Consider the following 26695-nt stretch of genomic DNA (forward strand, 5'->3'; position numbering starts at 1 on the left):
CTGAAGTATAACTTGAGGTGGGAAGAAGTCTACCCCTGAGCTGCTGTACAAGCAAGCAGACAGGGCCAGAAGAAAGAAGGGCATAGACCTTCCACTCTCTCCTTACTAGGGTGATGCAATAGCCGTGCATTTTCAGTGTCCTTGCAGTGTTGTTCCTAGACCTACTTCTGTTGCAGACAGTCCCCTACTGCCACAACCTTCTTTCATGCTACTGTGGAGAGGGACCGAACAACTTTAACCAATTATTTGTAGACATATTCAGGTGAGTAGCCATATTGGTCTGACGTAGCAGAACAAAGGTTGAGCCCAGTGGCACTTTTAAGACCCACAAAGTTTTAATAAGGTATAAGATTTCATGTGCAAGTACGCTTTTTCAGATACAGTGAAACAATTTCTTCAACCATTATAAAGAAAGGATACATCAATCTCCGATTTTAACATTTATTTCCACTGTTTTTACCCTAGAACTGAACCCAAATAAATGGTTACCATACAACCAAAGCTTATTATTCCTATGTGAATCTGTTAAACATCTTCATTATGCTGTATGTTAATTTACTACTCATCCTCTACCTATATGTATGGACTGGTAGTTTCCAATTTTGTTTTCATCTCTGCCTTGACTAACTAGCCATCCCCAGCAATTACCCCCCCCCCCTTTTATGTGTAAAGGTTGAGGGAATTCTGTATCTGAAGAAGTGTGCTTGCAAACAAGCTTATACCTTGAATAAAAAATGTGTTGGTCTTAAAGGTGCCATTGGACTCAAACTTTGTTTCATCCTTTGTAGGTCATCACACATCTGTAGAAAGAAGGGTGTACACTACTAGGTTCAACTTTATCACAATTACTGTGATTTCATACCGGCTGTGTAGGGACTCCCCCTTCTGATTCCTTGGATTGTTTCTGAACTGAATGGAACACGCAGAAGAAGAAAACCTTGAAGCTACAGTACAGAGCCTCATTTTAAAAACATGAAGTCTTAATACTGAATCCGTCCATCTATGTCAGCATTGTCTAGTCAGACTGGCAGTGGCTGTCAGGCAGAGGTCTTTTACACTACCTGCTACCTGATCGTTTTGGATTGAACTTGGGTATGCCAAGCAGATGCTCTGCCGCTAAGCCACAGCACTCTTAATATAAATTTTAACCACAAAAGCTATTTGCAAGTGTTCTGCATATTTACAGCATTTAATCAAAAGGATTAGTACAACTTCAGCTTCAGTAAGCAAAAGTGCTCTCTTTAGCGTACCCTAGTTTTTCGAGATTAGGTTGACAAGCAAACTGAACCATAGGTGGAGGCCCACACATCAGAACCAGAGTGTCATTGCTAGGGGGAGGGAGATGATCCTTTATCATGTCTGCAGCAACAAAACCAGAACTGTACTTCCAGCCTGAAATGAAAACAATGGCGAAAGTCAGATATTTGCATGTAAGACACTGGAAAGATCAGATATGTATTGTATTCCCATGTCTATGACCTGATCTGGACACAGAGCTCTAGCACCTGGAAGGGCCTTTAATTAGTTCAGTGAAAGAGATACATGCCCACACACACACACACAGGAGCTAGCCTTGGTACCAGCATCAGGTTAATTCCTCACACACAATGCTGTTGAAATTCCTCTTTACAGAACCTTTTTAAAAATCATGCTCCCCTAAGATTATAAAGTTGCAGTTATTTTAGATAAGTAATGTAGGGTCCCGCTCTAGGGTACTTCCAGTGTGCTGCACATGGCAGTTCTCTCACAAAGCAGGTGTATCTTTCCCCACTGGCTCAGAAGACAGTGTTAAGTAACATGAAACCTGAACCATTCATGTTGTTAAGAAAGTTCTAGCACCTGATACTCTTACTTTAGTTGCAAACTGTTGTTTCCTTTGTAAGGACTCCTAGGTGCTTTACTGATGACAAACACTCATGGCAATCCTGGTTCACATATTTTAATATCACAATAGTGGCTTGAAAGCTCTTCCAAGCACTGTTCCTTTACAGAGTACACACCTCATGTTTCAAGAAAGTGGACAAGGCCAATTCTTGGTGAGGCCTGTGGTTGGCAGCTGGTTCCTATCTTGAAATAGCTGCCACCAGAGAAACTGGAGGACAGGCATGGTGTGAGCCTGCCTGAGGTTCAAGCATTCTGCCAAGGATGGAAGTAAAGAGTCCATCCTCCCCAACAACCTCCCCCCACCCTTCCAAAGCCTCAGTGCTCTCATTCCCAGGGTGCTCCCAGGAGAAGAGCAAGCTGACAGTAGAGGAGAGAGTGTAAAACTACTACCAGAGCAATCTCCAATGGAAAAAAGCAGGCCACATTTGAATGGTGTTAGTTTTAGTTGCTTTCTGGGCATCTTGGAAATCTTTACTCTCTTCCTTGAGCTGACTGCTGGAAACAGAATAAGATGCCAGAAAGGGAAGGAAAGGGCTCACCAACTTCTTGCAGGCTTCTGCAGTGGGCATCCTTTACTTCCCTCACTGCCTTCTTGCTGTCTCCCTGGCATAAGGCAGAGAAGCCTTGACTGTCTCGCTTTTACCTGAACTGCAAGTCTCACCCCAAAGAGACAGCAAGATGGCAGCAAAAGAAGCGTGCTCAGATTCAGTAGCAATTGGGGAGAAGACAACCCAACATGCTTTGAGGTACTCTGAAGGTTATAACTGTAGGTTATAACATTCATGTGGCTTGTTTGATTAACTGTAATTGCAAATGTGGCTTTTGGAAGACACAGGTTTCAAAATCATGAAGTGCTCAAACTGCTAGGAAGACAATATCTGTTTTACTTCTACACCATCTTTCAATACAGAAGGATTACACAAAATGATAGCATAGTTTATCTGGGGATGCTTCCATGCCCTCTGACATAGCAGTGTCCTGGGACAGCATCCCACCTGAATCCCAGTTTTCAGTGAGCCCTTCTAGTTGCTCCCTGCTTCTTCTGTCCAGGCTCATTCCCTTAATGGCTGGCCACAGGATGCTCAGTTGGCATACTGTGTTCTCTTTACTCCTATCCTCACTGTGCAATAGTGGAGCTGTGCTCACGTGACTCACAGCTTCTTTTGCCTTTGAACACTTTACCTTGAGGGGGTCTGTCCAAAGTATACCAGAACTTAAACTGGTCTGGATGATTTGCAGCTACCTCTTCAAGCTCTTGTCTCAATAGTATATCTTGCTCTGTCTATCAACAGAAGACCAATTGTTAAAGATCACTAACATCACAGTAAGCACAGGACAAACAACAACAAAAGCTATATATGTATATGATGTCTATATGTATATATGATGTCTACTGAAACAACCTTGGATATAAACTCTTGTTGATATTCCATAGCATATTAAGCATATTAAACAAGTGTGTAGAGCCCATCCCAGCCATCATACCAGTCTTCAGGCAGGAATGGATCTTTCCCTCCACCCTCAATTCATTTTTAAAAGCCACCCCTCTCCTCAAGAAAACTCAGTATACTGTTTAGACAATACTGTACTAAGTTTGTGGTTTGTTTTTCAGAGTGTTGTTTAAGATATTGAGGGTTGAGGAAGGGAAGATGGTATATGTAAGAGATCTGTTTACCACCTGGACCACTGTTAATTTAACCATATCAATGACTTGGCTATTCAAAGGTAAACAGATAATGCACAAACCCATGATTTATTGTTGTCAAGAAAAAAGTATCCAAAGTACTTCTCTCTCAGCATTCACACTTATTTCACTTACTGTTACAGTCCCAACCCTATTTGAAATTCTTGCTGTAACCCATCTAATAAATTTGTCAGAGAGAAAGAGTCTACCTACCTGGTTGGCAAAAAGGAGGTAGCACATTGTGTTGTCCTGGGGGTCATTTGTGATATGTCGAATCAGTTGAAGCATTGGAGTGATCCCTGTCAAAACGAAAGTCAAAAGCTGCAATTCAATATGCCTTTCCAGATGTCCAATTATACTTTATGCTAATCTCACTCTGATGGGATGTTTAATTAAGTCATTCCAGTTCCTAGGTTGGCTAGTAAAACAAGGGAGGGGACGCCTAAAAATTCTAACCCTTGATGGTTGTTCTGCATTTCCAGCTTGACTATAAAACATGTCTGATAAAAAGCAGTACCCCTTGATGATTTATCCTGCATTTTCCAGACTATGATTTTCCATGATTTATCCTGCATATTCCATGCTCCAGTTAGATTCTATTTTAGAATCAACTGTAGGGCTCTTAAGCGCCTGTGCTCAACTCCACATTAGTCCCTTCTCCATTACTCAGTTCTGCACTGGAATTTCAACAAACCTAACAATGGCTGATGCCGCTATGGCTTGTGCTTCTCTGCTGAGGGGCAAAACAAGACTTTGCTCAAGCAGGTCAGAGTGGAGGATGGGATTGTACTGCTGGAGGACAGCTAAAGACACCCCACAGCTCTGTGGATTGTAACTTGCCAAAGCTAGTTAGTGACGTACTGTTTAGGGGCATTAAAAGCTCACCGGCAGTACAGTACATGCTGGGAAAAGCAGACAACCAACCTGCTTGGTTATACAGCCAATTGGTGGTAAATTTTAACTTTTTAAATCTGGTACGTAGTAAAATGCTAAATGTATATTTGTACTGTGCAGTGCTGAAGTCATAATGTTCCAAAGACTGACAAAAGTCCATGTACACATGTGAAGATGCAGACCATGGATCCATCTAAGCCCAGAAATATGTGACTGGCAGCCACTCTGAGAGGTCTCAGCTTTTGGTTTTTCCGAGGGATGATTATGAAGTTTGGTCAGATCAGATTTTGTAAATGAATCGGGATATTCTCTATCCCATCTTCCCCTTGGACTGCACACTGGACCAAAACACGTTCTATGGGATTTCCAAATAGCATTTAGAACAAGTTTAAGGAAGGTGGGGGCAGGGTAACACAGATCACAGTCACTGTGGCGAAAACCATTTCTAACTATCATGATAAACTTCTGCAGCCTCATATTTTAGGAATCATGGCAAATGTACCCCCAGGGCTTCCCTAAACCCATGCCAGGAGAAGGACTGCTATAGAACCACAACCAAAAGAAGCTAATTTTGAAAGAAAAAGGATGTTGTGATACTGCATGTGTTTCCTTCTTGCTCTGCTCATACCTCGCAATGCAACACCGCTAATCCATACATTAAAATAAGAATATTGCACATTCAGCAACTGGTTTTTCCCATCTTCTTGCTCTTACAAGCCACTATAGAAGTACATGGATATGATCCTATCTATTTCATCTCTTCTCCAGAGAACAGCAATAAAGCCTTCATTTTATTTACACAGGAAAATTTTACTTTGTATCAGTACCTTTGACCATTTTACAGAAAGTGGTTAAAAATAACCTAAATAAATTTGTGCAGTGTTCAGAAGCCATGGAAGTGAACTTGCCACAATCCCTACATTATATGTTTAAAGTAAATGTACTCCAATGGCACTCAGAAAAACAATTCGAAGCAGCATAGGAACACACTTATATGGTCTCACCAGTTAGGGACCTTATGTTCCCATAACTTACTGGAACCTTTGCAAGGGTCTGTTGCAGGACAGAGAAATGCATGAACATAGCACTTGAGACAGCACTGGGGAATTTTTCTGATATGGTCAGTGTAACTGTTAACACTCTAAATGAGCTGCGCAACTGACATGATTGCACTTACGCACCCTCTTTCAAAGAGCCCAGGCAGCCCCTTGGTTTACTAAGGGGCTGAAGGCAATGAAAAGACAAGGAAGATAGCCAGAGTTGAAGGTAGAGAAAGACTTAGGACTAATCTGACAAGGCATAGGCTAGAGCTCATTTGAAAGCCTTCTCCATAGCAATGATGGAAGCAAAAAAAATATTTTTCTGCCACCATTGCGCCTGCACAGTGTAGATCTGCAGAAGTGTTCCAGGTGGTCAGGGGCCAATTAAGCAGACAGGAGGAGATGAACTGCTCTGCAGGCCACTGCTATCATTTTACCAAGCAATCTGCTGAAAAAATGCAGCCCCTTGGCGCAGAGTGATAAAGCTGCAGTACTGCAGTCCAAGCTCTCTGTTTGATCCCAGAAGCCGAGTTCAGGTAGCCGGCTCAAGGTTGACTCAGCCTTCCATTCTTTCAAGGTCAGTAAAATGAATACCCAGCTTGCTGGGGGGAAAGTGTAGATGACTGGGGAAGGCAATGACAAACCACCCCATAAAAAGTCTGCCGTGAAAACGTCATGATACGACATCACCCCAGAGTTAGAAATGACTGGTGCTTGCACCTTTACTTTTTACCTGTTGATAAAATCTCTTACATCTGTCCTGACTTGGACTCTACATTAGCAGCAACAGGACTGGATAGTCCAGAGCTATATTCAGGCTGACTGATGCCCCAAGCACAGCCCAACAATCATACCCCTTGGCACTAAAATTTACCTCATTTATGTGAAAAATCAGTAAAATAAGTAATAAAATAAAGAACTTAAGGGTCCATTATACAAATCAGCTGTTCAGTTAAATGCCAGCCAGACAGCTGTGTTTACACTCAACAGAAGCTAAACTCTTATGCCATGAGACGGAAACAAATGTGATACCTGATGACACCTTCAAATCAAATTTCTAAACTTTAGACACTCACCATGCCAAAGAAAATGCTTTTAACAATGCAGATTAAAGTCAAACAAAGCAAAAAAGGACAATTACAAAAAAATTTGACTAAAGTCGTGTGTAAGTGAAAGAGTTAAGGGCATAATAGCTGGGGGGGACCTCTGTGGTGGCCCCCTTCCCTTGGTGCCCTAAGGATGGGCTTTTTTTGCTTAATCGATAATCCAGGGCTGGGATGGTCCCAGGGTGCCAATCTGTACAGTTGTTTGCAATACCTTTCAGCTTGTGCAGTCTGAGGATGTAGACAGAATCCTTGGACATTTGAGACATGCCACCTGTTAGTACAGCCCTTGTGTCTCCTGGCTGCTTATGGGGAGGGGGTGCACTAGTGGACTAGGTCCAGGAGACAGTAAATGCCTCCCTGAAAGACAGGGTAGTCATCCCTGCCTTGAAGTAGGCAGTGGTGTATCTACTTCTAAAGAAACCTACTCTGGACTCAGGAAAGCTGAATAATTACTGTCCAGTCTCAAACATACCATTTGTAAGCAAAGTGACTGAACAAATGGCAGCTGGCCTTCAGAGGTTCCTGAGTGAAGTGGATTGTTAAGCTCCATTCCAATCTGGTTTCAGACTTGATTACGGTAGTGAAATGACCTTAGGTCACTCTGGTGAATAACTTGCACTGTGAGATAGACAGGGATGTGCAACTCTTGGAGACCTTTGAAGGATCATGGTATCTTTTGGGATTGCCTTTCAGTACTGGGAGGTACTGTTCTGCGATGGTTCCAGTCTTATCTCAAGGGTAGGTTTCAGAGTGTAGTGCTTTGTGACTGTTCTGCTTTTTGGACTCTTGCCTACAGGGTTCCCCAAGGTTCTATCTTGTCCCCCACACTTTTCAGCACCTTTGTAAAGCCACTGAAAGAGGTCATCCAGAGATCTGGGCCGAGCTGCTGCCAATAACAGGAACCTCCATGCTGAGAGGCAAAACCTCTGAATCCCAGTACCAGAAGACAACATCAGGGCAAGGTCTTAGCCTCTGAGCCCTATTGGCCCTGCAGAGGAACTGGATAGCCAATATGTGAGACAGAATGCTGGACTAAATGGACCACTGGTATGATCCAGCAGGCTCTTCCTATGTTCTTAACATGCAGATGACACTCAGCTCTATCTTGTACTATCTGCAGATCCCAGAGAGGCTGTGGAAACTATGAACAGATGTTTGGAGACAATTTTGGAATGGATGAAGGATAACAAGCTGAAACTCAATCCCAACAAAACGGAGGTGCTACTGGTGGGGAAAAGGTCTGAAACAGAAAAATGGGTTAGCCCCCGTACTTGAGGGGATTGTACTACCCTTAAAGGAGCAATTTTGTAGCTTGGGGATGATCCTTAGGCCAGGCCTCCTGTTTAATAAACAGGTAGCAGCAGTAGCTGGGGTGTCTTTCATCAACTTTAGCTGGTGTGCCATTTGTGGCCCTTCCTAGGCAGAGAACAACTTGCCACTGTGGTGCATGCCCTGGTAACATCTAGATTAGATTACTGCAATGCATTGTACAAGGAGCTAACCTTGAATACTATCTGGAAGCTACAGTTGGTACTGAATGCTGCAGCTAGAGTAATGACTAGAGTAGCTTGAAGGGACTCATCTTGTTTCATCTACACTGACTTCCTACTTGCTTCCAGGCTCAATGAAAGGAGCTGGCATTGAATTTTTAAAGTCCTGTACGGCCTGAGTCCAACCTATCTTAAGAACCGCCTACAAACATACCCACTCATTCTGGTCATCCTTGAAGGCCCTGCTTCCATTACTTCCACCATCTGAGGCTAGATATGTGGGCAACCCAAGAGAGAGTCTTCTCTGCAATGGCACTAAAACTTTGGAACTCCTTCCTCCACAAGATTCATTTGTCTCCCTCTACTGGTGTCTCTTCTCAGTAGGTGAAGACCTTTTTGTTTCGTCTGGCATACCCCAAATAACAGTATTAGCCCTCTTTCTAGTGCTGTATGTTTTTTAAATTGAATTTTATAATTTTACCTGTGTTTTGTTTAAATGTTTTAATGTTCTCCACCTTGTGGACCCTGATTGGGTAGAAAAGAAGCATAAAAATGTTTAACAAAATGCAATCTACCTCTCAGCTATTATCTCTTCATCTTCTGATCACAAGATGATTTATACAGGAAGTTTTACACAGGTCATATATCCAGCCCCACCTATTCTCTAAACATTGCATGCTATCGTCAAGGAATATGGCCTACCTGTTCCCCCAGCTATCATTCCAAGACATTTTGCAAACTTTATCTTGCCTTCAGACTTCTTATCCTGCTTGATAGTGAATTTACCTGTATAAAAAAATAGAATTAGAGATGGCAGCACAAATAAAGCTAAAAATTTTATCACTGCGACATTTAAACACATTATCTAGCAATTATGTTTCTCAAAATTGCAGATCTATGTAAACTTACCTGGAAGTAATTTCCACTTAATTTAGTAGGACTTACTTCCAAGGTTTGTAGAACAGAAAGTTCCTTGTAGCTGTTAACAGCAATGGTAAGTATGATATATATAGAGATATAGCATTTGGCATCTTAGCACAAAAGCTTCACATATCAAATAAAAACACACAAAGAACAGTATCCATGAAGCACAGTTCAGAGCAATTTTGGCAGCTATCGAATGAGTAAAAAGTAGAGCTGAAAATATAAAACAAAAAGGCAAACAGCTCAAAACCGAACATAAAAGTAACAATTGATTCACAGCTGACATAACACAGAACAAATCTAAGCAGACCTAACTACACTACGCTCAGAAGGATTGAACATAGTTCATCTGGTACCTAGAAGATAAGACTCAGCACCAGATAAGTCTCTATACTGGGAAGGAGCTCCATAACTGGGGCACAGTCCTAGCAAAGGTCCTCTTCTCCATGGTTGCGAATCTTTAAAGTGGGGTTATCTAGAGACGGGTCTCAGATGACTGACAGGTTCATATAGGAGGTTACCTTCAGGAATTCTGGCCCAAGACTGTTAGAAACTTTATAGAAACAAATCAAAGAAAAATCTCTATTTATGTGTGATATTTTCATTATGGAGGGGCTCAGTAACAAACCTAGCCTCTGCATTATGAACCAGCTGGCTTCCAAAAGCAATACCACATGAAACGTAATACAGTAATCAAGCCTAAAGTTTAAACAGTTGTGGAGAGATCATTTTCATGGATGGGATGTAGTTTGTGAAGCTGGGGAAAGAAGATTCTATACAACAGATGCCGTTTTAATATCCATAAAGAATGCTGGATCAAGAAGCACCTCAAAGCTGTAAACCTGATTCACAACCCCTACAAAGACACGTAGGAGACCACAAGTCACATACCACCAGCACCTTTGTCTTACCTGGATTCACCTTCAATAAACTAGGTTCCTTCTATTTAATTACCAGTTCAAGGTATTAAGGAATTATCATTTCAAGGTTGATAAAGCTGTCATGGCAACTTGAGCCCCACTAGTTAGGTGAAGAACTAGAAAGGGGGATTGTCTGCCCACCTGGCCAATTCAGCTCCCACCACCCTATCCTCTTCTGCCCAAAATATGAACCATATGGGGTGTCCTTTCCTTCTTTTCTCCCACTAATACACACAAGCCATGAGAGAGCTACAGCAGCTTATAAAAGAAGAAGAACGCATCAGAGTCTCAGAGCAACTTACAATCTCCTTTATCTTCTTCCCCCACAACAGACGCCCTGTGAGGTAGGTGGGGGTGAGAGAGCTCTCCCAGAAGCTGCCCTTTCAAGGACAACTCCTATGGGGTCATTCCAGCAGCTGTATGCGGAGGAGTGGGGAATCAAACCCAATTCTCCCAGATAAGATAAGCAGCTGGATATTAAGAGGTCAACACATGAAGTCTCAGTCAATCAACTCTGTAATTCTACCCCACAGAACTCACTGGGATGCACCTTACTTTCCTCAGCAGATCATCATAAACACACCAAATTACAGGCTCCCAACCAAGGAACATGTAATGAGCTCCTGTATCTTGGAAAATGAAAGCAAAATAGCAGCTTCAATGTTGGCTGCCTCTGAGGTGACTGATAGTGCAGCAGCTGGATATTAATATAAAGAGAGCCCTTCTCCATCCAGGCCAAGGATGACATGACAACTCCAGGCCTGTGTGATTTCTCCAAGATTTTCAAACCAGCATTAACATATTCCTAAGCTGGTGAACAGGTATCTTTTCACACCGGGGAAGCATCCCTGGGCAGGGAGGGAGGCGGGCTCTTGGTAGTTGGTGATTCGATCCTTAGGCAAGTAGACAGCTTGTTGGCAAAACCGCCTACTGACCATATGGTAACTTGCTTGCCTGGTGCGAAGGTAGCGAACATTACGCATTTTTAAGACAGGCTGATAGACAGTGCTGGGGAGGAGCCAGTGGTTGCAGTACATGTTGGCACCAACGATGTGGGAAAATGCAATCATGGAGGAAAAATTCAGACTGCTAGGCAGAAGACTCAAGGCCAGGACCTCCAAGGTAGCCTTCTCAGAAGTGCTACCTGTTCCACGCAAAGGGCAGGCGAGACAGGCACAAATTAGGAGTCTCATGGCAACCACTAATACCTTTCCTGGCACCCACTAAGTGTTTTTAGGCTTTTGACCAGCACAGACCTTCTGAATGAAGACTTGACTAGCTGTGAAAATTTGTAGAAGTTGCTTTGGCAATAGCTGCCACCACAGCACAAGGATCTTCACAGCTGAAACTATGTTTGTGCAAGAAAATGTTTTTAAAACAATGTTAATTTTAAAAGACATTCTGTAAAACAGAGTTTCTGCCTGGAATGTTGAAGAGTTACTATTAGAGCTTTGCATGACTTCACTCCCTGACATTTTGTGGCTGGCTCCACTTCCTGAAGCAGCCATTATGAGGCTGCACCCACTACTGTGTGTCAGAATTCCAAAAATGCCCACAGAGCCAAAAAGATTGGGGACCACTGATTTAAACATTTTAATGAAGATATGCCAGTTTCCATCAGTGCCCATAACAGCTTGAACAATTCAGCATCACCCAGTATCAGTTCAAAAATCTCATATATTCCATCATGATTTTTTTTAAGTCTCATCTCCCACACAAGTTTAGTGCAGGCCAGTGCCATGCAGAAAGAGAGATCTAAACTTCCTTCCATTCTGCAGCTCCATGAATCTGTAGCCTGCATCAATTATGGCATGCTAAACTTTTTATCCAGCAGATTTTCCAAAACACTAAATGGATCATGGACTCATCCTCATCCAGTGGAGATCCTGGATGATGCCATAGCGCCGAGAATACCTTCTCCCAGAGAATCTGCAGCAGGCTGCTCCTCTCTCTTCCTACTTATCTAGCACTTCAGCCCATTGCTATCAATCAAGAATATCACCACAATGTCCCCATTAGAGACTGTGCTATTAGTTTCCTTGCAAGCCTTTTGAGGGATCTCAAAACATGCTATTACACAATATTACACACACTTCCTTCATATAGTTGAGCTAAGGATAAACTTGTCTCTGAAAGTTGGACAAATTGGTCAGAAAGATAAATTGTCCTTCACCATATCAGCAACATAACATCTGGATCCTTTGATATTGTAATACCTGATCCATTATATACCAGGAGCCCATTAGGTCCTCTAAAGTCTATGGTGTCACCAATTTTCATGCTGTCTAAATGCTGGGACATCTTGCCACCTTCTGGAAACTTGGGATGAACATTTTTGTAGTAAACCTGAAACAAAGAAATATGCAGCTTGCACTACATTTTTAGCCATTTTACTTTTAAATGATAGTAGTATGCAATGGAGAAGAAAACAACTGCACAATTATCCATTGTTACAAGAAGAAGCAATAAGATCCAGGAAATCCTCCCCCGAAAAAGAGCTTATGGTCAGTAACAGAATACCTCTGTAGCACTGTGAGCAAGCAATATAATACTACCTTGGCATGTATCCTGCCACTCTACCAACCAGGTTTGTAGCCATAAGCAGCCTAAGGAACCATCCTCCAATAAAACAGGCTAGCAGAGTTTCTTCCAACCTAAGGTAGGATAATACCTCCTTCAGCTTCTACTATTAACCCTTGCCCTATCTTCAAATATGCTTTCGGCATCTTCCAGTCCAATTAACAGGGAGATGCTACCCTCACCCGCCACCCCATTACAGGCCATGATCCATCAGCCGGTGCCATTTTTATTAAACAGGTAATTTAGGTTTCTGTGTTTTATACTGATTCTCTTTCTGTGTCTTTAACAGTCTAATAATACACAGATATTTAGTAGGTAAAATACCTGCCACCCCCTATCACCAAGACAAGAGCAGCTTCACCTACTACTTTTCTGTGTGATATGCTCCTATTAAAGTCTCAAAAGCCCAGCCAGTTTTTAAAGTTTATTCCTGTACTTCTTTGTATAGAGAAGTAGTTTTTGTTTCTTACAAGAATATTCCAGGGCTAGGATGTTAAATACTTACATGAGGATCAAAACCTATGTCACAGCAACACCGACTGCAGTCTTTCTAGAGAGAACACACGTCCCTCTCTAGCTGACCTTTTATGGTTTCTTCCCAGGTCCCACCCCTCTGGGCAAGTTTTCCCTCCAATACCGCTGCCCACCCAATCAGAGGGACAGAAAAGATCCTGGGAAACCACTCTAATACAAGCTTCCCTGGAGCCTGTAGGCTGCAGTAGACCTAGGATCATGACAATCCCTAACAATTATCACAGAACATGTGTGTGGTTCTGCATATATAGAAGCCATCTACATGTGACAGGCCAGGCACAAGGACCAATTTGGGTAAAAATATTCCCTTCTCCTCCCTCTTGAACCCTACAGAATACATGAACATATTCAAGGCTTGAGAGAGAACTACGTTCACAAGAACCCACCAAGGTACTGGTTTCATTTTCACTTCCTGCCTAAATGAGGTCAACGGGTTTTCCATCATTCAGCTGAATATACTATTCCAAACTCAGAAGAGAGGGCAGGGCAAGAGAAAAATGTAATATTGGGTTTGTAAAATGTTGTAAGCTGCTTTCAATACCTTCTGGTCAAAACAAAGAATATAAATAAATATATAAATCACCAGGCACATGGATGCTGCCAAAACAAGAAAGCACCACGCAGAAGATATTGCCTAGCACACGCCTCCAACCAATTCAGTTTCAAAGATCATCCACTTTCTAGTTAATTCTTCACCATTGGACCTCGATAGTTTACTGAAATTCATCCTCTTCTTGACATCCAAGCACATGTTTGTACACTGTACAAAAAATGCAAGCACTAGAATAAACAGATTAAGTTCTGTTGCCTTAGTGTATCAGTTTAAACATACCTTTATAATTAGATCAACATAGCCTTTCACTTCATCACTAGAAACTGGAGTGTAGGCCCGAATCACAAGGTTGTCAGCAATTTTGGCAGACAGATATACATGTTGACCTAGAAAAAGATAGATCCAGGTGGGTAGCCTTGTCGGTCTGAAGCAACAGAATACAGTTTGTTGGTCTTAAAGGTGCCACTGGACTCTAACTGTATTCTAGAAAAAAATACCTATCTTTCCACTGCAGATTTCAAAATATATCACGAAGTTAAAAAGCAAAAGTTAGGCAACATTCTTTGCTTAGACTCTTCCTACTATCATCTTTCACTCATTGTTTTAAAAAATGTATATGAAAAAGTGAGAAATGTAAAAGCAACATGCACAGAATTTTATATTATGCCTTTAAATATCATTATTTTCAAGTTTGCATCATAGTTTGAATGATCTGACATGTAAAAACTGGTTTTGGGGCTCTGCTCACACCAGTTGTCCCAATGGTTATTATATAAGAGTTCACATACCTTCACATATATATAATAAACAATATAATATATAATTAACAATATAATTAATATATAATATAATATAATAACAATATATAATTAACGATATAATATATAATATAATAATATATAATTAACAATATTATATATATATATAAATTCTCCAGTGGCCAAATTTTTAAACTCTAGTTAATAATTTCTGTTCATTTTATTATTGTTGTTAAGATGCAGCCATGGATGATATGTAACTATCTCATAGGGTCCTCACTATGTTGTGACAGTATAAATATGGGAGCAGCAAGTCACTCTGCTCTGCTTCAGGTGATGTAATCTGCATCACAAAGTATGACTGAGGAACCAGAAGGTTATCCACCTCACTACCAATACTTCTTCTAAGCTGTGGAGTCTTGTGAGCAAAAATTCTACTTTGTGAGCTACTGCATAAATCAGTTTGTTCTGGGGCCATTTTTCCTGAGCTAAGACAAAAAATGTGTGAGCTGGAGGCTAAAAAACTGTGAGCTAGTTCACACTAACTCAGCTTAGAGGGAACACTGCTCACTACTCTCTACACCAATTTCTTAATTTAAGTAGTTGGTGCAGGACAATTTGCAGAGTTCCACAAATACTTGCACCAGGCTAAACATCCCTCCCCAAAGTTTTTAGTATCTTGCAGAGAACATCTGATGTTTTCTGAGAACACTGGTGTGGCATCCTTTCAAGTCAGCTTTGCAGAAGCAGCATAAGACTTAAAATGTTTCTACAAAAAGCATACTAGCAATTAGACAAGACCCACCTTCAGTCCTCTGACAAATACTGAAGACTCAGGGAATGGTGGGGCCTGAATCAACCGCATAAGAAAGCAAGCTAGTAAGCAAAATCAAAAAGTGAAACCCCAGTGTTACTTGCCTATGGTACAGAAGCTGGGTGAAGTTAGTGTGGCTGTGATGGAGTGAGCTTTAAGGCAGAAGTCATTTCTAGATGAACCGGGAGGGAGAAGCTTGCATGGGGCAAAAACACGTGGTAAAAGATAGAGGATATATTTTATGCTGTGTCCCACTCACATTCCACAGCACTTCATTCATACATACCCACAGGCAAGCCCAATATGTGCTCTGATGATGGGAGCCCAAACCGAAACCGTTTGGTATCATGGCTGATTTCCTGTTAAAAGCAATAGCAGTATGCAAACAATGTAACATGATCTTCCAAAAAAACCCTAACAATTACCTAATACATGCCAGACTTAGCTCCACAGAACATGCTTCCACAGCACACATGCACAACAAGATGTATGATTGCTTCACATAGAATATGGAAGAAATGGGAATGGCCATGACTACCAGTCTTTGAGAGCAGGAATATCTCAGTGGGGTGATACTGAAAGACACCTGCAACAGCAATGGGAAAGGATTTACAGGAAGCACATGTAGAGGCAGGTTCTACCCAGAAACAGTGTTGTTGCCACTTATGCTATTCTTCTGACAACAGAAGCAAGAAGGGATGTGTGGTTCTGGCCACACTCCTATCCTGGCTAGTTTTAGGAGATAGAAAAAATGGAGAGAGGTTACTTCTGGACAATGTAAAGAAAACAACCAAAAGGCTATAGTGACCAAATAACTATGCTATAATAACGGTGAAATAACCATATACAGCAATTATGATAATATACACCATATACAGCATTTTGATAATTGCTGTATGTTATTTCACTGTTATTATTATAACACAGTTACTTGGTCACTATAGCCTCTTGGTTGTTTTCTTTACATAGTTTTAGGAGATGACAGAATATCGCATACAAACCCACAACCAAGGATTTGTGTGCTTGTTTGCTGAGGAAAAGGAATTTTTAAAGTCCACAGGTACTTGATTTGGCCTGGACAATGAACACATAGAGGAGAATGGCTCCTGACTTCCCCACTATGTTTTTCTCACACCAAAACAGCTCTGGTGAGAGCAATCTGCCCTCTTAAATTACTCTTCCCATGACTGGTTTTAGCTTTGAAAAATCCATGAGGAGGGAGCAGGAGACCCTCCTCCCTTACCATCATCCTGAATAGAATTGAGTCCCTCTGGACTTTAAAAATTCCTTTCCCTGCAACTGCTGTGTGACTGAGGGAAAAGTGAGGTAGTTCTGGGCAACCTCCGCTCACCCAAATTTGTATTGTATAGTTCGGCCCTGAAGTGATGACTGCTGTGCGTTGGGGACTCAGAAGGTAAAGCAAACTGAACAGAGACCAGCATTCAAAAACAGTGGGAAACATGCTGATTCTTTTATAGGCATCTAATCCACTTCTGCTATAGCACGGGAAAGCAGAGACACAAGTTCCCCAGGTTTGTACATGATGGTAAAGCTACAATTTAAAAGTCAAGCACCTCACCTCTTTCTCTATCAAACTCAATGGATACTTGAGATTTGGGTCTTGCAAGGTAATTGGATTACTCTTCTTTTGAGAACCCATTGCTTTTAAAAAAAGCAACAGAATGGATGCTGCACCAACCCCCAATGCAATCAACACAGTGATATCCTATAAGAACAGAGACAAAAGATATCAATGAGTAGTAACTTATGTATATCTTTCAAGACTTAAGACTTCTGCACGTTGAACTAAACCTTAAGGCAAAATCTTAGGTCACACCAGCTTTTCCTACTAAATTGGCAACTCTGATTAAAATCCAGACTTCTGCTGCAAAACAATCACTGAAGAGCTGGCACGGAAGTACCCTTTGACACCTGCATGGAAACTTGTTTGTATGGCTGATGTATTACGAAATATTAAAGGCAGATCGAATCTGCAGCAAGAAATTCACTACAGTACATCTTCCCGACAGCTCCTGCCTTCCTGAACTCGTCAGTAGCAAAGCTCCCCACTTTCTTCACCCTAACGACTGGCTTCCAGTTAGCGGGCAGATGAATAGTATTAAACGCCCTTTGCCTTAGAAACCCGAGGCCGTGCACGGAAGGGACAATCCAAGGTTTCCTAGTAACCTCATCTACCAACCCTCCATCAGATTTACTTACCAAAGCGGACTCCATCGTCTACGCCAATAATTCTCTCACGGACAGAAGCAAAACACAGGAGCCGGGCAAGCTCAGGCCCGCCTTCCCTTCCCCCAGCCTTTAAATCCTTCCTCTTCTTTTCCAGCACACTCGCTCCTCCCTTGCCCTCGCTGCCGGCTAAAGAGGCCAAAGTACGCCCTTCACTTTGTTCGAACAAAAAGCAGCGTTGCAGTTGTTTGCCATCCAGGGAAACGCCCCTCTTCTAGGCAGTCCCAGCTGCAAGCCTAGGCGGACCACGGCTGGCCTTCGGACTCTTTCCTCTCAACTATTCCCGCCTCTTTCCCACCGTGCCTTGTTGCAGCCGCGGGAGGGCGGGGAGGAGTTTGCCATTGCGCTTCGTTTCTCAGCCATTAATATGACTAGACGAGGTGAGCTCAGCACAGGCTGTTCACGCTTTCGCAGTTGAGTTTACTTAGAAAATCCGTAGAAGCTGCCAAACCCATACGCTTTAATGTCTGTGAATTGTTAATAGTAGAAACCCGTCAACTGAAGAACAGTTAGGTCCAGTTTTATCTACTTATAACGAACACCTTTCCTTAAATAAATAATTTCCTTAAGCTACCACTTACCTCCGTGCTGCACTCAGTCATAGGCCCTGTTCAGACACACAGTATAATCAGATGTCGCTGCTGTTTCCTTCCAGATTTAAAGTGGCTGATCAGACAGCAACATCTGCCTCCTGAAATTAACTTGTGGTAGCCCCCTTTCCCTCCCACCCCCCAATCCTTCTCGGAACGAAATTATTTTGTTACCTGCTCCTTTGGGGTGTTTTTTGAATTTTCTGGTTTCACCTCGTAGTTTTCTCCGTCTAGATAGTTCTGCTGTGATATTAACCAACTTCCGGATGTCTGAAGGCTGTCCCAGAGCAAAAGGAGCCTCAGACATCTGGTTTATGGTTGCCATTTTTTTTTACTACTTAGCAATGTGCGCATAACCACATAATCTTTTAACCTTTGTGCATGCACATATGCATGTAATAGTGGAGGAAAAAAAGAACTGTATGGTGCTGTCATGTGGACGGCATAAGACGGTTTCATCGCGGAGTGATTCAAATTGCAGTATGGCAGTCTGATCGATAATATCCGGAACAAAGATATTCGGAACAGAACTGGGTCAGTTTAACCCGAACTCAACACGCTGTGTGAACAGGGTCATAGTGTAATATGAATGTGCACTAGGAGAAAGTGGTGGCCTGCATAGCCCAGGCTACTCCGATTTCGTCAAACTTCAGAAGCTAAAGAGGGTTGGCCCCGGTCAGGGTTTGGAAGGGATACAACCAAGAAAATGCTACTCTTGCCTTTAAAACCAAAAGTCACCGTAAGTTGGCTATGACTTCATGGCAAATCCCCCACTCCCCGGGCGTCTTCCAGCCAAGATGATAACACTGTGAAAGTTTGGACATCACTGCGGAACAAATGCGGCTTGCTGCTGAGCTTTGTTTAAAGATGAGGGGGTGTAGAAAAGGCTCAGCAGGAACTCATTTGCATATTAGGCCACACACCCTGGTGCCAAGCCAGCCGGAACTGCGTTCCTGCTGGAAAGAAGCCCTGTGTATCAGAGAAACGTGGAGGGAATGATTTTGCCTCCTTTTCCTTCTCAGTGCTGCCCCCTCCCCTTCCAACTGCATTGCAGTTACTTCAGTTGAGTCCCACTCAGCTTCTCTGTGCTGTAAAACAGGGGTTCCTAACCCCTGGTCCATGGACTGGTCCCGGTCTGTGGCCTGTTGGCAACTGGGCCAGAAGTTGTATAATTATTTTATTATATATTACAATGTAGTAGTAGTAATACATTGGATTTATATCCTGCCCTCAACTCTGAATCTCAGAGTGGCTCATAGTCTCCTTTATCTTCCTCCCCCACACCAGACACCCTGTGAGGTGAGTGGGCCTGAGAGAGCTCTCCCCAGAAGCTGCCCTTTCAAGGACAGCCTCTGAGAGAGCTATGGCTGACCCAAGGCCATTCCAGAAGCTGCAAGTGGAGGAGTGGAGAATCATACCCGGTTCTCCCAGATAAGAGTTTGCATGCTTAACCACCACACCAAAATAAAGTGCACAATTGTATCATCCTGAAACCATCTGTGGAAACATTGTCTTCCACAAAACCAGTCCCTGGTGCCCAAAAGGTTGGGGACCACTGTTATAAAGGATGGCTGGATGGGGGGCGGGGGGAGAGGGCAACAAGGGAAAGATCTGCAGTCCTTGCATTGCTGTATCCAACCCAATAGTTTTTAAGCTATGAATCTGCATAAAAAATCCAGGAGTTACAAGGACTGACATTAAACTATTCAGTCAACAGGAGATAAACATTGTACATTTTATCTATATAACGTTTATCTTATAAACCATTTTTATTTGTAAATTAGAAGCTTTTTACTACCACAGGTATTTCTAACATTTTTTTGAAGCAATTCTTTAGCATGATTCACAATTGACATGAACAAAACCTGAGGATCTGCAGGTGTGCGCACACACTCACAAGAATTTCACAAGAAGATAGAGGCTATGTCTGAACCATAAACTTGTTTCTTCTTTTTGTTGCAAATCAAAACCAGAGTCTGGAATCTTGGTGTGCAGGGAAGAAAAGAAACCATAGTTCATTAGTTGGATGATACCACAAATTATGTATGGTTTCCTGTAGAAGTGAAAGTTTTTCATAACAGAGGCATGTGCAAAAGGGCGTGTGTTCCTTCCTATAATGAAGAACTGTGGTTTGTTGTTACAGGTGAACCATGCCACTGTCATCCTTACCTCAGTTTCTGGATTTCTGAATGGATGCTTCTATACTAATCCAATTTTATATATTACATTTGGAAATGTATATCAAGTAAATAACTGCTGAAGACTCATAAAAATAAATTTTTTTATTTACATTTATTATAAACATGATATATTTCCAAATTAACAATATTATTTTGTCACAAGAATTAACACTGAATATTGTAGAATGTAAATTCAGATTTGCATTAGAGCATGGACAGAGTGCCAAATAGAATTGCACTAATCCTGATTATAGAACTCATTTGCACTAATCTGCCTTTACAATTGTAACAAAACCATTACATTCAAAGTATTATATTTGCTGAACTTGCCTTAAAAGTATATAGGGCCTTTGCTATGATTTGGTTCCAAGGTCCTAACAATGGACAATAGGCTTCTATTAGAGTGCTTGCATATCTCAAAGCACATTTCTCTAGCAAGAGAACGTTATCAAAGTTCTGTTAGCATCCTTTGATAAAGAAAGCTTATCCCCCTGCCTCAAGGAAGGACCTTCTAGTCTAGTCCATGCAATAGAGATAGTACTTACTGACACATTCTTTGGAACAAAACCAGAAACCAGGCGAATGCTGGATGCCAGGAAGACGGGAGATAGGGAGCAGAGAACAAAGAAATCCCCAAGGAATTACCTCACCCTGGTAGAGACGGGTTTCTTTAAGCCAATGAGATACCACATAAGGCTAAGAGCGAGGATTTGTAACCAATCAACAAGACCTGCTTTGTTATCAGAAATTGTATAAATATGAAGAAGAAGAAGATATTGGATTTATATCCCGCCCTCCACTCCGAAGAGTCTCAGAGCGGCTCACAATCTCCTTTACCTTCCTCCCCCACAACAGACACCCTGTGAGGTGGGTGGGGCTAAGAGAGCTCTTACAGCAGCTGCCCTTTCAAGGACAACCTCTGCCAGGGCTACGGCTGACCCAAGGCCATTCCAGCAGGTGCAAGTGGAGGAGTGGGGAATCAAACCCGGTTCTCCCAGATAAGAGTCCACACACTTAACCACTACACCAAACTGGCTCTCAAAAAATATGCTATGTTTTGTAAAGATAGGTTTGAGGAAAAATGCAGGACAGATTTTTCTTCCTGCCACTGGTGGTAATAAAGGAATCTCTGGATCAACTCACTTGGAACTTTGGCTGTTGAGTCTCTTCAATTGGGCTAGAGGGACTCAACTTTTGGGCACAGATGGTGTGTGCTACAGTATCACAAAAGTATTAGTGTAATATATACACTTGCATGTACAAAATTCTCTACTCTTCTTCCCCATTTAACATATTTCTCCCACCACTTTTCCTGAGTCAGTTTAGCATGTACAAACACTTGTGAATCCATTTTAATACAGAGTTACTTTTATTATAAAGCTGAATATAATCTATGCAAACATCAATCTGTTAACCATACTTCATGGTACTGAGTACACACAGAAAGTGAAACAGGAGCTTATCACCTAAATCTTAATTAATGAAATCTTAATTAATGTTCAAATGTAAGGACATAATATACCTCTCCTCATGGAAACTTCCAACTTTTGAATGAATACCAGAAGCATTAAGAGTATGCATTTCCCCTCTTACTGCTGTTTTGAAATACCTGAAATGGGTAATGTAAATCTGGCTTGAGGTCAAAGAATCAAGCATATTAATGCATTTAAAATGCAATTGCACATTATAATATAAAGCGTTCCTTTGGATTTCTTATTAGTATAAATGATCTACCCTTGTTTACACCAAAATCAATGTGCAGTAAATATGTCATTCCCCTCCCCCCACACACATACTATAGTCCCAGTGGCAGGCTTTGCCTCAGCTTCCTTGCGCTCAGCTAAAGATGCGCCTAGAGCAGGCTCTGTCTGATTGACTGGGTGGGGAGTGGGGGCTATGTCATTCAATCAGGAGTCAGGGATGGCAACATAGAGCCATATACATGCATGCAAAGCACATGCAGCTCTGGTCATGGATAGCAGAAGGGATCCTATTTCCACCATCCACTCTTAACTGATCAGAGGGCTACTTCATTCTCAAAATGCAGCCAAGCTGTTTGTGTCCAAAGCCCAGACCTTGAATTCAGCGGGAGCTCACAGGAGCACAGCTCCTGAACCTTTCTGACAGTTCCACCTCCTTCCCACCTTGTCCATTGAATAGTAGGTGCAGCTGCATAACAATTCCTGGATGAGCTCCACCACCTATTTTTCTACACAATGACCCCTGCCAAAACCACACAGTATTGTCTACTCATACAAAATGCAGCTTTAAAAATTAGTTATGAAACATGTGATCCATAATTCCTAGATACAGGATTTTTAAAAGGTTATGTAGAGGAACCAAATGATGCACAGAACTATGCCATTGTGTGATTTCTGTGGTACTCTGAAAGCTTCACTGAAGATTTTCACACTTTCTTGGATGAGTCTGCAAAAGCAGCAATACAATTAGTTTAGCTTTTCCAGGAAACAGTAAAGAAATTATCAACAATTATGCCACCATCAGCATTGTAATTAAATAAAGCAGCAGGCATCAGGAAGTTCTTAAAAGTGTAGGCTGTAATTGATTTGAAAACATCCTGGAAGGCTGTTGCTAGCAGTTTGTGAGGGAGCCAGGGTCAGCGGGCAAAGGGGACCACTTTGAATCCTGTCACACCTTTACCCAGTACCTCAGGAGAACTAAAATTAATCCTGTCAGATATAAATGATGGCACAGATAGCATTTTAAGATCAAAACAAAAATAGGTTTTATTATATACAGATAGGCTGGCAAGGGAGGAAATAATATCAGAAGTTTTTAATATTAAAATCATTGGCAAGCAGAAAATGAAACTTATAGCACACAAAAACACTCATGTTGATGAGTTGTTGTTACAAATAATAATAAACTCAGTGTTTCCTTCAACTGGATAACACTCTTAATTATAAAGACTTTTAAACAGATGGTGTTGGCTTTTTAATATCTCCACACACTATCTCATTCAGAGAAGACTGACAGAACCTGTGTCATAACTTCCCATCACAGACCTAGGTAGCCTCTTGTCTGCAGAGCTATATCCTGGACTCTGACATCCTTGAGGGCCCTTCACAGTGACACCTCATACACTTGTGCCAAGTCTCCTTCCACAGCTAGGATTTTAGTCTGACTTCTGGGATTTCACACAGACACAAGAACCTTTTGTCCCTCTTACAGTCTCTGTGTTATGATTGTTCTTGTAAACAGGAGTCTGCCCTTTGGCTCTGACAGAACTCCTCAGCAGAGTCTTTAACCTCACTCTGCCTTGTACACTCTGTGCCACAACTCTGAGAGTCTTCTCAGAAAGAGCCACTGTTAGCCCCTTCTCACACAAATAGAAGCTCTCACAGACAAGAGCTCCATTCAAGCAACCAGCTCTGTCTCAGACTGTCCAGTCTGCAGTCTCATTCAGATTTCTCAGTCTGATCTCCACTGGAGCTAAACTGGAACTGAGGAGCCTTCTCTCTCCCTGCCTCCTTTAACGTTACATTGGTTACCATGGATGCAATTAGCCAATCACAGTGAGTGTCTCGACTGTCACTCACACAGACTGCTTTCTAGTCCATCACACAGCTATAACTATTTTGCGCCAGCATTCCAAAAAACTCCCCCCCCCCACTCAACCTTTCCACGGCACAGGAAGGCCAAGCAGGGCCAGATGGTCCTATTTACAAGGACGGGGCCATTTGGCCCTGCTCGGCCTTCCCACGGTGCAGGAAGGTCAAGCAGGGGGGCATTTGCACGGAGGGCTCCTCAAGAAGAGCCCTCTATGCAAATGGGGACATCTGGCCTCGTTTGGCTTTCCCACACCACGAGAAGGTCGAGTGGGGGGGCGTTTGCATGAAGGAGCCCTCTTGAGAGGGGCGTTTGCATGGAGGAGCTCTCTTGAGGAGCCCTCCGTGCAAACTCCGCCCCCCCCCCCGCTCAACCTTCCTGCAGATGACCCCGTTTGCACGGAGGGCTCTTCTTGAGGAGCCCTCCATGCAAATGCCCCCCCCTCGACCTTCCCAGCATGGGAAAGCCAACCGGGGCCAGATCACTCAGCCCTACTCTTCCCCAGCACCCTCAGAGGATGCTGTGGAAGGGAAACACTGCTCTTTCAGCTCTGAGGGATGGGGGAACACCTCCGATCCCTCAGAGCCGAGAAAAACTGAGTGGGAGGCTCTGGGATGGCACAAGCGGGGAGGGGGCGCACTGCCCCACACCCCTGCCAGGAGCTGGCGCCCTAGGCAATCAACTAGTTTGCTGACTCCCACGCACTGGCCCTGACTGTGAGTGTGAAAAGAATTGGTTGGCAGAAGAGAGACAGTAAAATAAAAAAGAGATCAGAGAAAACCAGAATGATATATAAAGAATGTGGAAAAGTAAGGAGAAAATGGAACACAAGAAAGTTTAGAGAGTAGTCAGGGTCTAACAGAGGTTGCAGGTAGAAACATTGGTCCAAAGAAAAATCTTTAAAAGCTGCATGAAGTCTTCCATGAGGATTACCTAAAGTAACACAAAAACTATGTGCAGGCATTTATATCGGGTCCCCAACATGATGCTCATGGACACTATGGCACTGGCACCTTTCCTAGCATCCTCTAAGAGTTTTTAGAGAGTGGGCAGGGACAGGTGGGGCTTCTGACTGACCATCAAACGTTTGGCTTGCTATGCAGATTTTAAAAACAGTGCTTTGGCAGAAACTGCCACCACAACACAAGAATCTTCACTGAGTAGGGATGCCCGTCCCAAATCAAGATAGGGGATCCCCTGGTTTTAGGGGCTTCTCCTTGCTGCTGGCCACCTGGCTGGTGAGGGAAACCCCGCCCTGAACAGCAATGTCCCCGTGTGATGTCCCAGTATGGAAGTGACATTATCACATCAGTACATCACATGGCGACATTCTGCTTTTTGGGCAAAACTATATGGTTTGAGCCCAATTTTACCGTAGAGTTTGCCCATAAAGTACAGCATTGTTTGGCAACATCACTGGCACAATGACATCACTTCCACGTGATGTTATCAAATTGGAGACATTCCCCACCCACTTCTTGAATGTCCCCCCTCCCCCCAATCCTCCTGCTGGCACAATAAGGCATTCTGGCAACCCTACTTTGCTGTGTGACTGAAGGTAGGCTGTAACAGCCATTTTATGGCTGACTCTGCCTCCTGCAGCAGTTATTTTATGACAACCATTGTGTCCTTGTACTGGGGTTGCCAGCAATGACTTGGGAAATACCTGGATATCTGGGGGGGGGGGTTGGATTCTGTGGAGGACAAGGTTTGGGAGGGAAGTGACCTCACCAGGGTATAATACTATACAGTCTATCCTCCACAGCAGCCATTTTCTCCAGGGGAACTGAGCTTGGTCACCTGGAGATCAGTTGTAATACTGGAAGATCCCCAGGTGCCACTTACAGGTTGGCAACCCTAGCTTGCACCTACCACTTATCAGAATCCCAAGGGTGCCTGAAGTCTTGATTTATTTTCTTCATAACTCTTTATTAAGCTAGATGCCAAAAGGAAAAAAGCATGGCAAGGGGGATGTTTTTGACCGTTGTTAAGGTCTCTTGTCTGCCTCCTGTGTAGAATGCCAGACAGATTTGAACACATAAAGTGGTGCAAGCTTAATCTGGTTCCAAGGTGCATCTTAGTCTTCTGTGAACCAGCAGATTCTTATGGTTTGATAACTTCTAATAAAATAAAGGAGACCTGAAAATGTTTCCTGTTGAAACCTTCACTAAATTTGAACAAGTCAATCAAGTATCCAGACTGACAGTTGAGAAGGAGTGCAAAAATTCTAACTAGTCCACTGATGGAAGACATATCCACCAGTGGAAAAGCAGGGGTGATTTTCACTGATTCCTCCATCCCACTCTAGATCCAAATTTGCCACTGTGATTCCTGAGGAGAGTCTACTGATCCTCTGGGGAAAAACAGCAGACAGCAATGGGAAGGGAGGTAGGAAGGTTATTTACATTAATATCAGTTTCTTCATGTTACGCAGTGTCCATCCCATGATAAAATCAAGTTAGCCCTTTAGTCATAAATCACATGCAGGAATTCTGTCAGCCCCGTAGCCAGGATTTGAAGAATTGGGGGGGGCTGATTTTTTTTCAGGGGGCACATAGTGACCCCAACCTCCATGGCCTTCTCTCCTACCACCGCTGAGGAAGAAAGCTGCCAGCTTGCTGCCATACAGCCTCCCTCGTCCCCACAGCTGCCCCAAGGTGATCCCTTTCCACCCCTCTTCCAGCAGCTTTGGTGGGGAGCCACTCAGAGGTTTAGATACATGCCGCACGGTCTCCTGCCCTTACCTGTAGCATGATCCAGCTAGGCAAATCTGGTGGGACAAGGGGGGGGGGGTGGAAGGCACCACCAAGTCACAACTGACTTTTGGGGCTATAAGACCTCCAATTCGGATTTCTTCCTGTCTGAGGGCGAGCTGAGGCTGCCCAAGCACAGCTCTCTCCCTCACTCCGGTGGCCAGCAAGACCAGG

At 42.9% G+C, this 26695-nt stretch overlaps 2 protein-coding genes across 2 annotated transcripts in view; both read right to left on the minus strand.

The window, feature by feature from the left end:
- Positions 1 to 1173: 1173 nt before the first annotated feature.
- On the minus strand, positions 1174 to 17808 carry LOC132589385 (NADH-cytochrome b5 reductase 2). The gene is made up of 9 exons (XM_060262106.1): positions 17402 to 17808; positions 16761 to 16907; positions 15468 to 15540; positions 13889 to 13995; positions 12159 to 12288; positions 8801 to 8884; positions 3782 to 3867; positions 3067 to 3166; positions 1174 to 1392 (listed from the first exon to the last, which is right to left on the minus strand). The coding sequence occupies exons 1-9, from the start codon at positions 17414 to 17416 to the stop codon at positions 1220 to 1222; spliced, it is 915 nt and encodes a 304-aa protein (XP_060118089.1). The 5' UTR covers positions 17417 to 17808; the 3' UTR covers positions 1174 to 1219.
- Positions 17809 to 22524: 4716 nt separating this feature from the next.
- OVCH2 (ovochymase 2) overlaps positions 22525 to 26695 on the minus strand; it is a 56751-nt gene continuing 52580 nt past the window's right edge. The window contains exon 21 of the mRNA XM_060262808.1: positions 22525 to 22625. Coding sequence (XP_060118791.1) covers positions 22606 to 22625 — 20 coding nt within the window. The 3' untranslated portion in view covers positions 22525 to 22605. The remainder of the gene's footprint in view (positions 22626 to 26695) is intronic.

Source organism: Heteronotia binoei, chromosome 21 (assembly GCF_032191835.1).
Source record: "Heteronotia binoei isolate CCM8104 ecotype False Entrance Well chromosome 21, APGP_CSIRO_Hbin_v1, whole genome shotgun sequence".
Lineage (NCBI taxonomy): Eukaryota > Metazoa > Chordata > Lepidosauria > Squamata > Gekkonidae > Heteronotia > Heteronotia binoei.

Excerpts from the sequence above, each read along its gene's own strand:
- LOC132589385 (XM_060262106.1), bottom strand. Across the intron at positions 13,996-15,467 it reads CATATTGGGCTTGCCTGTGG|GTCAACATGTATATCTGTCT; the intron begins GTATGTATGAAT and ends ATCTTTTTCTAG. Across the intron at positions 1,393-3,066 it reads TTTGGACAGACCCCCTCAAG|GCTGGAAGTACAGTTCTGGT; the intron begins GTAAAGTGTTCA and ends TTTTCATTTCAG.